Source organism: Fulmarus glacialis, unplaced genomic scaffold, assembly GCF_000690835.1.
Source record: "Fulmarus glacialis isolate BGI_N327 unplaced genomic scaffold, ASM69083v1 scaffold445, whole genome shotgun sequence".
In the NCBI taxonomy this organism is placed as follows: domain Eukaryota; kingdom Metazoa; phylum Chordata; class Aves; order Procellariiformes; family Procellariidae; genus Fulmarus; species Fulmarus glacialis.
The window spans coordinates 47,761-60,908 of NW_009210938.1; the positions used below are offsets into that span (position 1 = coordinate 47,761).

The 13,148-nt window shown below is 40.1% G+C and overlaps 1 protein-coding gene across 1 annotated transcript in view; it reads right to left on the reverse strand.

Moving 5' to 3' along the window:
* The window catches only part of COL4A6 (collagen, type IV, alpha 6), a gene marked incomplete at its 5' end in the record, with an annotated part of 88,319 nt that overhangs the window by 33,035 nt on the left and 42,136 nt on the right, over nucleotides 1-13,148 (reverse strand). Inside the window, 9 exon segments of the mRNA XM_009577317.1 lie at nucleotides 412-471; nucleotides 1,890-1,943; nucleotides 3,002-3,094; nucleotides 3,969-4,010; nucleotides 4,148-4,183; nucleotides 4,822-4,884; nucleotides 5,307-5,342; nucleotides 6,827-6,895; nucleotides 9,348-9,464. Coding sequence (XP_009575612.1) covers nucleotides 412-471; nucleotides 1,890-1,943; nucleotides 3,002-3,094; nucleotides 3,969-4,010; nucleotides 4,148-4,183; nucleotides 4,822-4,884; nucleotides 5,307-5,342; nucleotides 6,827-6,895; nucleotides 9,348-9,464 — 570 coding nt within the window.

Here is a 13,148-nt window from a genome sequence, read left to right on the forward strand (position 1 = left end):
ATACCTATCTGTGTTCTCTCATGGCTGGTTCTGGCACTGGTTAAGAGCTCCCTAAAGCCCCTGCAAGGCCTCTTTATTATCTCCATTTGGACCTCCTGCAAGCTTCCTTTACTGTGAAGCTTTCAAAAAAACTGGAAAAACACAGGCCCTGCAGTATCAAGACCTCCACTAAATACTTCCGTATGATTTTCTTGGACTACCTTGTCTGTATACACCTTTCATCTCATCTTTAATCTGAGACTTTACTGAGATAAGAACTATTCATTGGTTCTGTTGTTGTATGGTGCTGGCTACTATGGGACCCAGTCCTGTGTCTGAGACTCCTACATGCTTTGGGAATGCTTCTGTTGATGAAAGGCCCACTTCATGTGTTTGCGAACAGGCATTTAAGGACACTGTAAAGTTACCTACCCTGCCACCTGGTAAGCCAGGCACACCTTTTTCTCCTTTTTCTCCAACACCTCCAAAGCCCTGAGGAAAAATGTCAACATTAAATCTGTGATCTGTTTGGAATTGAGTAGCACAATCCTAAGACAAAATGAGCACAAACCCATCTATTAATATAAAAAAATACAACAGAGAGACAAGGGGAACTGACTGTTTCTGCTGGGACTCTTTTGCCCCAGAAAGAAAACCTGTATCAACCAGACTTGGCGGTATGTGCAGCACGTTATCTTCTTCATTGCCCATTACTTCCATCCATTTAAACCATGGCACATCTCTCAGTAGCAAATGCAAGTAACCCCGTGCTATAAACAGCAAAGTCCTGCCACTGCTACTCTGTATTGTATTCTACATTTAGAAATTATTTCAAATCTCATTTCTTAGCAGCAGCAGCCCGAGGGAGTGCTCAGAGCACCCTTTTTCATTTCTAAAGCCTAAGAATGACACAAAACTAGCATTTTCACGCTCAACATTTGGAAATGTTCAGAGGTTTTCCCAGTCAGCAAGAAATATCAAATCCAGAGATGGAACACCAGGATTTAATTTCAGCAAAAGTTACAGTAGTTAAGCAATTTTCAGGCTTCAATCTTGAAATATCTTATGGTTGTGGTTAAATTCACACATATGTTCAACCCCACCAGCTTCAATGGGCCTCTTGTGATGCATAAAGCTAACCATGCACATAATGGAACACGTCCAGAAAGGCTAATAACGAACTGTGCTTCACGTACAGGTTTTTCTTGCACGTCTTTCTACTAAGAACATCTGTACGTTGAAGAAACTGGCAAACAATTTATCTTATTAGTCAGAAGTTCCACAAAATATTTATTCCCTCAACTTATCAAAATAACCTGTGTTTACAAAAGGTTATAAGCTGGGAAATAGCTCTCTGGAATCCAGGGATAAATTGTTGCTCTTGATTCATACAGAGAAGATGCTACACACTCCTGAGTTTATGAGCACTAATGTTAAACAGCCCATTTTAAAACTGGATATATATAGACAGACAAAGATCTGCATGTGCTTTACAACTTTAAATGAAAATAACAAAAAATATGTTTAGACATAATTAAAGGGAAAAAAAAGGATTTTTTAAAAAATATGTCGAGTGCTCTGTGGGACATCAAGAAACACTGCCATCAAGTGGCCATGTAAAGAGTATGTGTACTTGCAGGTCTCCTCTGCAAACAGCAGATTACATGCACTGAAATGATGGCTGCTTTGTAACGTCTATAGTAGGACGGCATTATCTTCCTTGTATCTCCAGGACAAAAAGCTATCAGATTACAGTTACACGCTTCAAAAAGTCTTGTGGACATTTTAATCAGATTTTCAAAGTACTCTGGTGCCTAGAAGCTCCTGTAGAGACCTTGTGAGCTGTTCAGAGGGTGTTGAACCATCTAACCCATATTAGGCATATATTAACCACTCTCCGCTGTCCTTACCGGCATGCCAGGCAATCCTTTGTCTCCAGGGAATCCTTGAGGGCCTGGCTCACCCTGACAAGGGGAAGAGGTAAACAAAATAAAACACTGTGCCTGTGAAAGCAAGACTTTCCCCAATCCACCCATCATGCTCCTGACTCCTAAAGTAAGGCCTTGTAATTTGTTTGTCAGCAAGTATACTTGATTTGTGTCATCATGTGCCAGATACAGTGTCTCTCAGCACAGTGCCAGTGCATGCAACAGATTGTCTGTGACCACTTTCCATGGCTTCAAAGACCACTACTTGGGAACTGTTGTTCTACTGTCCTCCACTGCTAGAAGTCAAACTAGAAGCATTTCATATTGTCACCTAGGGAATTGGAACATGCACAGTACTTTGTGGAAAGCAGCAAAATAACACATAAGATAGCATAATGTCTTCACAATCCTGCTTACAAATTCAAGAGTGAGCCAAAAGGAATGGCGTTTGTTTGAATCTCACCTCACGCTAATCTAACTCCACCAAGAAAGACAATATCTCTCATGACTTATGCAGGGGCTTAGGCAAGCTCACACTGGGCTCCCAAACCAGCCTGTATAGGTCCAGATTAATTCAGTATACCTAAATTTCATGCGTGTAGAGAATGTTTAACTCAAGATCCATACAGCTTTTATAAAAACACTGATGAGCTAGATACGTATCTCAATAAATGCCAGGATAACAAAATAAAGGAGAGAAATCTGATTATTTCAGAGTAGTGCGCATCATAGCCAAACCAAAAGAGCTGGAGCTTTTTATTTATTTTTCTAAATGGATTTGGGTTTTTTTGCTTCAATTGACATAATTTCACAGGTCCAACAGAAACAAACTACAGTTCATTTATTTTTAGGATTAAGGACAAAAAACTTTAAATACCTTTCAGATTTCTCCTTCTGAAAGGTATGCATTCTCCAGTGGTCCACAATGCTCTGAGCTAAGAAAATTTTTATTCAATAGCGATCTGACAGATTAAACTAGTAAAGAAAATTATTTTGATTTGGAAATATAGCAGCCCTCACTGTCCAGTAATTTCATTCAGCCTTGAATGAAGGAGCATGGGGAGGGGGAGGGTTTGTAAACTGAATTTACAGACCTTTTCTCCTTGCTTCCCTTTTGGAAATCCCATGAATTCCAGTATTCCAGTGGATGGTGGGGGACCTGGAGGGCCAGGCAGCCCTACATCACCCTGTTGGCAAAAGAGGAAGCCATTAACATAGGCATAACATATTTGATTTCCTATCAAAGTGGCTTGTGAATCAGATAAAAGCACCCTAATTATATCCCACATACATAATATCTGTGCCCCTTAATGCTGGCACAGGAGTTTGGTCATGGAAGTCAAAAGATCAGACTGAAAATTAAGATGAACAAAATGCATTAAATCTGTTTCAGAGGCATCGTGGATATAAAACATGGCAAGGGAAAAAAAACGAAAAGGCTCAGCTTTTGAATCCACAGGTAAACATCCCAGAAAAACTTTGGGGAGAAATATGAAAGAAAAGAAGACAAGTAACAATTAGAAGTGTAGAATGCTGAGAACTGATTTTAAGAGCAGCAGAATCAAGTCCCAAATTGTGAACTTTGAGAAGCCCCATTATGCCAGTGTAAATTCTCACACAGACTGCAGGACACCCATTTAGGATAATGAGACTATAAATTACACATCGGTTGACCCAAAGAATATTATGAAAGCCAGAAAGAATAAAGTCAGCAGAATAATTCAATACAAGAGGTGAGAGTCCAAAGAAACTGAAAGACAGAGATTCAAAAGATGTCTAAGGACCTCATGTCTCGATAACCATGAAAATACTGCGCTGAATTGAGATTTTCCCTTTCCCCCTCTTCATCCAGAAAAAGCTCCCATCCTTTTTTTGTGTACCAACAGACAAGGAACCAGCAAGACTCTTTAGTATTTGGACTGTCAATCAGTCCAAGAGAAGAAAAAAACAAAGGAAAAGAAGAAAACGCTAGTATCCAGCCACTTTCTAGAGGATCAAGCTATGATGGAACGCTAGAGTATTATTTCATGCTCTTTCCATAATAGAACAAGTTTCACCTACCTTTTCTCCTTTCTCTCCTTGAAAGCCTAATCCCATGTTACCCTAGGAGAGAAAAAAACCAATGATGAATGAATAATAAAACAACAGCAACAGCAGCATCACTATCATCTAGGCCCACAGCACTGTTAAAAAACCCAACGATCAGGTGTGGAAAGAAGACAGAAAAGGTAGGTACTTACTTTTGGACCTGGTGGCCCGGGGGGACCCATTGGACCCTAAACGTGAACAAGATCAAGATTTTATTTCTTTTGACTTAATTAGGGTGCACACAATTGGAGCAATGCTGGGATCTGCAGTGGTACCTGAACTTTCATCTCTTGCCCCCAAAGCAAAAGTAACTGATACACATGATCTTCAAGTCTTCACTTCATAATAGACAGCATAGCCCTTTGGTACTGTGGTTAATTAAGAGCAAAATTCGATTTAAAAGCAACAAAGATGTAGTTCGTTTTTACCTCTGCCCAATGGAAACTCTCCTGTAGTATCTTGAAAAAACAACTCTTTAGCATATTTCATGATGATAAAGGCCCCGAACATGCAGAAGGTCAGCATATTCCCTCTAGTCCCGAGCTGAGGAAGTGCTCAGAATAGTATAATGTAGTGTTTGTAGACAGCACTCTAGGGCTTTGCTGGAGCCCTCATTCATGATTGCTGCTCTGAACACTACTCCAGAGAGGAGCCTTCCCTCTTGTGATTAGATTAAACTATCTAAGTTCAAGTATTCCACGTTTGAAGTCCTTTTAGATGCACACACACTTTTGCTCATTGTCATGAGACAAATACAGCCAAGGAGGGAAAATTGCCAACATTTTGAACTGTTCTATCAACAAGTGCAACAGTTGAGGTCTCTTACCTGCAAACCTGGTAATCCTATAGGGCCTGCAGAACCTATTGGACCTGGAGAACCTTTTGGGCCCTATAAGAAGAACATAGGACAAATACAGAATATGTAGCACTTACCCCATCAAATCCCAACCAAAGACAAAGTGAGTCTCAGGAAACATTAAGTAATAGCCCCTAATTAAGTATGCCAATTTAAATACTACAACAATCCATTTTGTATTATTAGATGTATTTTGAAAATCAAAGTTACAGACTTCAATGGTAGAAGGGAGTTTGATTTGAAAAAGGAAAAATGGAACAAATAGCAAAAATCTGACCTCCTCTACCATAATGTGGATCTACTCATACCATCATAAAGCTGGAATTGCTCATGTTACTGGTATCACACATGTAAATACATGGCCCACTAATTTGAATTGTCCTTGAGAACAAATACAAGAAAAATTACCTACTTAATATTCTTTAAAATTATTATTCCCCAAACTAATAACTTACAGAAATTCCATCCAATCCAGGAAGACCATTTTCTCCCTAAAAATTATAAATGCATGAGTAAAAACGACAATATGTCATTGCAACAAACTATAAGGAACATTAAGTTTTGTATAAATAGAAATACTTGCTGTTAGTTAATATTAGATCAAGTGTAAATGGGAAAATATTTTGACACCTGTGCTTCCATATTTAAATTGGGTAATGGAGAGATTCCAAAACCCCGGAGAAATTACAACCATTTTATTTATGGGTAACAAGAGAAACTGAAGCGGTATGAAAAAAAATTTGTATTAATTGTAAAAACACTGGAAAAGACACTATAAAAACTTTCATTAAAAAACCACTACAAAATATGTAAAAGCATACCATTATTATATCAAATTATCTGTATTTCCAATAAATACTGAAGTAAATAAATAAAGATCTCTTCAACTGTTACCAACTTATGATTGTATATAATGTGGGTAGAATTTTAGAAAAGTTCTTAATTTTGACCAACAAAGTCAGTATGAGGGGCCTTACATGATAGAATAAATGTCTTAATATTTTCAATATTTAATGAAGCATGAGGCTGCTAACTATTGCTGAATTCAGTACCACAAGAGGTACTGAATCCTTTGTAGATTTATTTCAATCCTAGTACTTCTGGCAAAAATCCAAACCATGGTAAGCTGGTGAGTGTTTGTTTCAAGGCAACAAAGAACCAAATCTTTTACATGAGCATATTCTGAACTGTTCTGAACAATAAACTGAAATTGTCTATCCACAGTTTGTATTTTCTGTACAGGAAATAAAATTACAGACTTGATACAGACATTTTAGGGCGAGGTCCTTATTAAATAGAGAGAGTAAAATCCTGGCTTCACAGCAGCAAAGGATGGAATACTATGAGTGGGATATGATATTCATGTATTTAAACCGAGAATATGACTGATTACTTACTGGTACCTCCCAGTACAAAAAACACTGGGAGGCAGCTGGGATCTCACAGTAGAAATCTTAACATGCACTTGCGAGTTTCCTGAGCTGTTATTTCAACAGACCTGGCACATGCAAAGATGTCAGGTACAGGAAAGTTCCGAGTGCAGGTGAAGGGCCCCTCCTTTGCCACATCTGCATCTAGAAACACATATGCTACCTCATATAAGTCAGGATAAGCTTACAAGAAATTCCTCACATCCATGGTTTGACACCACAAACAAATGGTGCTAGCTCTCCAGAGACAAGTGAAGGACCAACAACTACACTGAACAGTAACAGAATGAGCAATGTCCCAGCATCCCAGTATGGGATGAACAAGATCTCTGCAAAGACCAAGCAATTCCAAGTTCTGAGCGTATTCTGTGTTGTCATTAATGAAGTTATTACAAGGCTTTTTTCACAGCTCTGCATTCAGACATACCCAGGATACCCACATCTAGTATCATGAGCAATCTAACCTGCAGCATCAGCCCTGCAACCTGTAGGGCATCAAAGTATTTCTTGTACTGCATTTTCTCCTATGTGATGACAAGTCTTACCTTCATTCCTTTAAGACCACCTTGAGCAAAAACAGGTTCTCCTTTAAGGCCTTTTGGGCCAGGATGACCCTGATTTTAAAAAAAAAAAAAGTCAAAAATAAATTTCTGGAAAAAATACTGATTTAGTTTTGAAAGAATTTACATTCAGCATAATGAACAAGGCAAACTCCTGGCTCCAGTAAACTGCAAAAGTACCACTGCAGCTTTGTCAAAGAAGCTGTGGTATTATGAGAACTTAAGACTTCCTGCAGCTTTAGAAAAACAAGGTTCTGCAAACATTTTCTCTGGTATTTTCCTGTTTATACTAGATTTCCCTTTTATTTTAGATCTTGGACAACTTTTAAGATCCTATTTGAATGTTTGACATGGCGTAACCCTCCTGTTCATATACATATCAGTGCCATCCAGAGGGACCTTAAGAGGCTAGAGGGGTGGGCCTATGCAAACCTCATGAAGTTCAACAAGGCCACCTGAGTTGAGGCAATCCCAAACATGGATTCAGGCTGGGCAATGAGTGGATTGAGAGCAGCCCTGTGGAGAAGGACTTGGAGGTACTGGTGGATGAAAATGTGCGCTCATAGCCCAGAAAGCCAACCATATCCTGGGCTGCATCAAAAGAAGTGTGGCCAGCAGGTCAAGGGAGGTGATTCTGCCCCTCTACTCAGCTCTCGTAAGACCCCACCTGGAGTACTGTGTTCAGCTCTGGGGCCGCCAACACAAGAAAGACATGGATGATGGAGGGGCTGGAGCACCTCCCCTATGAGGACAAGCTCCGAGAGTTGGGGCTGTTTAGCCTAGAGAAGAGGAGACTCTGGGGAGACCTTATAGCGACCTTCCAGTACTTACAGGGGGCCTAAGGAGGAACTCTTTATCAGGGAGTGTAGTGATAGGATGAGGGGTAATGGCTTTAAACGGAAAGAGGGTAGATTTAGATTAGATATTAGGAAGAAATTCTTTACTGTGAGGGTGGTAATACACTGGAAGAGGTTGCCCAGAGAAGTTGTGGATGCCCCCTCCCTGGAAATGTTCAAGGCCAGGCTGGATGGGGCTTTGAGCAACCTGGTCTAGTGGAAGGTATCCCCGCCCATGGCAGCAGGGCTGGAACTATATGGATCTTTAAGGTCCCTTCCAATCCAAACCATCCTATGATTCTATCTCGTTTAACACTGTAAATCACCGAATTTTGTTTAGAATCAATGAAAGAAAAAACTGGTAGACTGCATGAATCTTCCGAAAAAGCTGCCATTATAATTCTAGATTTACCCAATTTATTTTAATCTTGATCATCCCCTCCAATTTATTCTGAGGTGATTTCATTTAATTGCCAACTTACTTTGAGAGGGGTTGGCTGATCCAAGCAGCTTTCCTTGCCAAAAATGTAATCTTACAAGCATTACAGAATAGAAATTTGAGCAGCAGGTATGCGTAAATCAGTTACTTTAGAACGCAGTACTTTAATTTGATCTTATTGCTTCAGTATTTTTCAACATCATATGAATTTCAAGTCTGGATGACATGTAAAGATGTCTCAGCACAGTTTAGAAATGCTGAAACAAATGGCTTTATTTACATCCGCGAGCTGTATTTTCTTCCTCTTCTTCATGGATAGGTGCAAAGGAATTCCATTACATGTATGATTAGTCACATGACCTGTGTTTGTAAGATCAGGCTTCGAATGTGAACAAATATTCAAATATTTCTCAAATATTTTAATATCAAGTCAAATATTTTTTTCTTACATTTCAGAAATAACCACGTACTTTTATAAAAGACTAATTCCCAAAAACATCTAGGAGTGGAATTCTTACAACTAATCCTACCCACTTAAAACAGAGTGTAGAGCATGATCCAGCTACTTTCACTTCCTCTACAGTCAATGCAGAAAAATGGGTATCTCCAAAGACAATCCATGCTGAAAGGTAGAGGGGGAGAAATGCTCTCGCAAGTACCACTCTCTGTAAGAGGGGATTCCAGATGAATAGATTAGACACTTAACTTTAAGGTGTCCAATGCAGGCTAGATAAAACTCCAAGCTCGTAGAAGAGTGTTTTCAAAAGTAAAACACTTACCCTGGAAAGTAAATCCTATTGACACTCAGTGAGACTGAAGTTTTTGGCTATCTTAAGGCCTGAAGGAAGGCATCCAATATTTGATGCATAGACTTGAATATGTAATAACATTCTTTCCTGAATCAGCATCCACTAACTTGAAAAGTGCCAGGTGGAAGATGTTTGACCCTTCATGGTTCTTAAAAACTTTATCATGGTTTCTTCTGAGTTAGCTTGAATACTGCCAGTGACAAAGGTATAACTTGTTGTGGGAGCATACTGAATTCACAGGATCTTAATTTTATCCTCAGAGTGGAATTTCAATAAGAAAATGATACTGAGCTCTAACAATGCTAATAAACTTAGTGTTATTAAGGTTCTTCCTAAATACTTGGGAATTACTTTTCCAACAATGGCATGAAAAGCAAGTCCTGGCTTAGTGACTACAAAACACCATATTCAAACTGACGTACAGGCAGCCCAGGTAGGCCAGGAAACCCATCTGATCCAGAAACGCCAGGACTCCCAGTGGTACCATTGCAGCCGTCGAGGCCAGGCAGACCTCTAGGTCCAGATTGCCCAGGGTGACCCTGTGTAAAGGGGAAAAAGAGCAAATGACTGACAGGATGCATTATTTTATTAGTAATACTGTCCCCAGAAAACTGATATCTTCCAAATGGCAACACAAAACAAAAGAAACGCACAACTCCCACTCAAGTTCAGTGTATGGCAGACTGCAACAGAACTAGCTTCTTCGGTCAGCATTGTTTATCCTCCCCAAAGCTTAAATCCTAGAACATTGGCTGCATTCATTTAATTACCTTTTTCTCCAAGGGATAATTTTCTGAAGTACATAACTTGTGCATGAGTAGGTCCCAAAAGGGCAATACTCATCCCACAGCAGTCTGAAATATATGGCATATAACACAGTGTAAAACAGCACGCAAGAGTGCACCTGACACCAGGAATGGAAGTTGCTCATGTAAAAACAAGGGCAGAGGCAGACTCAACAATACTGAGCATTTATAATTCCAATCTGCTTAAAGTTTCAGTGACTTCTCTTCCTCTCCAGTGTGGATTCTTTCCTTTAATAGTTCAACAGATGTTACAGCTCCAGCATCAGTCCATTCAAGCAAAACAGCTTTTCTTGTTATATTAAACTTAAAACCTTCAGCAAAGCAACTGGGAGAAAGACCTAATTAAACTAACAGCATTTAAAAGAGTGTGTTTGTAATCGTCAATTATTAATCAAGCAGAGTAGAATACAATTGTACCTAATTCTGATTTCACACCTCTTTTGCCCTAGTATAGCTCTATTAATTTGACTGGAGTTTACTCAGCATGGCACTGGTGCAAAGGAGATCAAAGTTTGAGACTTTAGTTACTTTTTCTTCAGTGTCATATGGGTACGTGTAGGCAAAACACAGAAAGGCAGAACTGTTAGTCACACTACCCAGGTTCCAAACAGCTCCTTATTCTATCCTCCGTTTCATAGAAATGAGTTCTGTGGCACTTAAAGACAGTGTTTTGTGGCAGGAAGAAAAATGAAACTTATGGAGATAGTATCAGTAACTGACAGTTCTCTCCCTTCCCTCTGTACACCCTGATCTTGACTCATCCCAAAAGTACTTTTGTTTGATCCCAAAGATTCATCCTTAAGATATGGCATTAAACAAGTTATGACTCACACGAGGAAAGTAAAAAAATAAACATGGATAAAATGGAGATAAAGCAGAACATTAACAATCCTTCATGCCTGACACTTAAAACAAAACACATTTGTGTTGCTAAAGGTCTTCCCAGTCCAAGCCAATAGCATATGCTCTGACCAAACTCAATGAGAACTTTGCAGTAATGTAAAGCCTTTTATCCAAGGATCTTAAATTAAAATGCCTTGCAAAAATGTGGGAATGCTATAACCTTCATTTTACAGATGAGAAGCTGGGGGCACACAGTAGCAGAGCGACTTTCCCAAGGATGCAGAGCAACTTAGGCCATAATTACATAAATACTCAAGCTGATCACTGGTCTCAGCTGCTGCCAGGAGGGCCATCGCACACTCCTGCTTACTCACACCTACCTCTTCCCTGTGCTAGCATAAGCACAGGCAGAATAGGCGAGTCAGAGCAGGAAACCAACAGAGCAGCGAAATAACTGTTCTGTTTCTTAATGGGGTTAATTTTCAGCCAGGTGAGTTCCTTGGTCCAGCTCATTTGGCAACTGCATTGCGATTTGTGCCAACAAAATGGAGAGGAGGGAAGAGAGCCCAGATCTGCTCTCTGTCCATCAATAAGGTGCAAACTGAATGAATGTAAAGTGTGTCTTTAGGATCAAGACAGCTCACCCAGACAAGTATAAATTTGAGATTAAACAAGGCCTCAGGACATGGAATGAAGTCATCCCAAAGCATTAGCATCAGGCACCACTGCATACATAGTACCAGTTGCCCTGATGATTAAAGTCTATTTGTCAAAACACCTACATGTGGTGTGCAAGCAGGGACTTGCCAGACCCTGGTAAAGCGACAGGAGAAGGCTGAAGCACCAATTTATTGCCACTTATGTTTATCTCTTCGAAATTATTTCATTTGGTTCCCAAAGCTGGAAGAAATCAGTGGCAACCCACCCTCCTCCATCCATGCAAGACGTCATAGCCAAGAGCAGCAAGTCTCTGACGGGACAGGCTATGACTGCAGAGGGAGGCCAGAGTAGTCAATGTCTACCGGGTCTTCCACTTTGTTTACAGTATCAACAAAACCAGAAGCTATGTGGAACAAGTGTACATGTATCTGGTTACAGCATAAGGTGACCAGCTGCAGGGTTTAGTGAAGCTGAACAGCCAACATCTGCCCCTTGGAGCTAGACAACGGGAAGCCAAGCTGCTAAGCCTTTAGTGCTGGCCAAGAGCCAGCCCATGGCAGGCAGCTGTCTGATGGCCTTGTATCTTGGGAAACGCTTTGGGTGAGATCTCCTAACTCTTGGACCAACACAGTCTGTAAGTGGCCCAAAAGACTTTGGTATCCTCTTAATATGTGAGAAGGGCTCACAAAGAGAGGACATAAAGTATGCTGATCACAGTGATTTCTTATGTGTATGAAATAAACCTCTGGCCCTGTCACTTACTCCCATGGCACCCATGTCTGTGGTTCTGAGCCAAAGCATGACACAGACTGACACACACGCACATACATGCTGTCTCTTTTGCTGTAGGAAAAAAAATCCACAGGATTTACTACTTTCTATCTAATATGCTATCAGAGTTCACAATGTTTGGTTTTAAGAACCTTACCTGAGGAGATACTGAGCACCCACAATTGACTTCCTTGAGAGTTGTAAAGTTCTGTCTTAAATGAACCTTTTCCCCAGGGATTTAAAATACTGATTTAAAGAACTGCTTTGACCTGAAAAACGGTGCTTAATAGTTTCACTGCTCTCACCTCTAATTCCTGTTTTGGCAGATGTGCCAATTCAGCACAAGCACCTCAACTGACTAAGGCAGAAGACTTACAGGCTTTACTTATACATGGCAGGGTGATTAGTTTACAGACCTGAGTTAAAACACAAGCTGAAGAGATCACTTGTGCTCTGTTCTCACAAAAGGAGACATTCCCTGTGAGACAGATAAGGAAATTTGAACTGTTCATCTAGGCCCTTGCTTTATCTGACTCTTGCTCGTACACTAACACTATGATCCCAAGGGGCCTCTTTTCTAAATCAAACAGCACAAAGACGATTCCAACAGGAGAGCTCAACAAATATTTAAAAACAGGGAAACAAATACAATTAAGAATGAACACAAAACTAATTGGATAAGCAGTTTCATGGATTGCTACGGCAAAGTGGCCTTTTTACAGCCATCACCAAGTGCTTGTGTTTCCTCTAGGAGGGTCACAAAATAGATAACTTTGCCTCTCCATGTAGCTCTAGCTTTCATGGTACAGACAAGGGCTCACTTCTCATAGAAATATTTCCATCTAGAATTCCTTGGACAGTTCATGAAAAGCTATATACATCTCCTGGCTCCAGTTCCAGCCTTTGCCAGAGGTATCCTTGAATCTTGTCCTATAGGAAAAAATAAACTTCCCAAGTAGGTCTAAGGATTTGAGGGTTTCTTCTACAGTGTGACACGAAAGGCTAGCAATAAACACACGTAGCTGCTGTATTTACTAGGTTAAAGGGATTAGTCAGGCCAGCTGCAACAACATGATTTACTTGCCACTAGCATTCCCCTAGGGAACTCTGTGGAACACCACTTCCCTTAAGGTCAATAGTGGG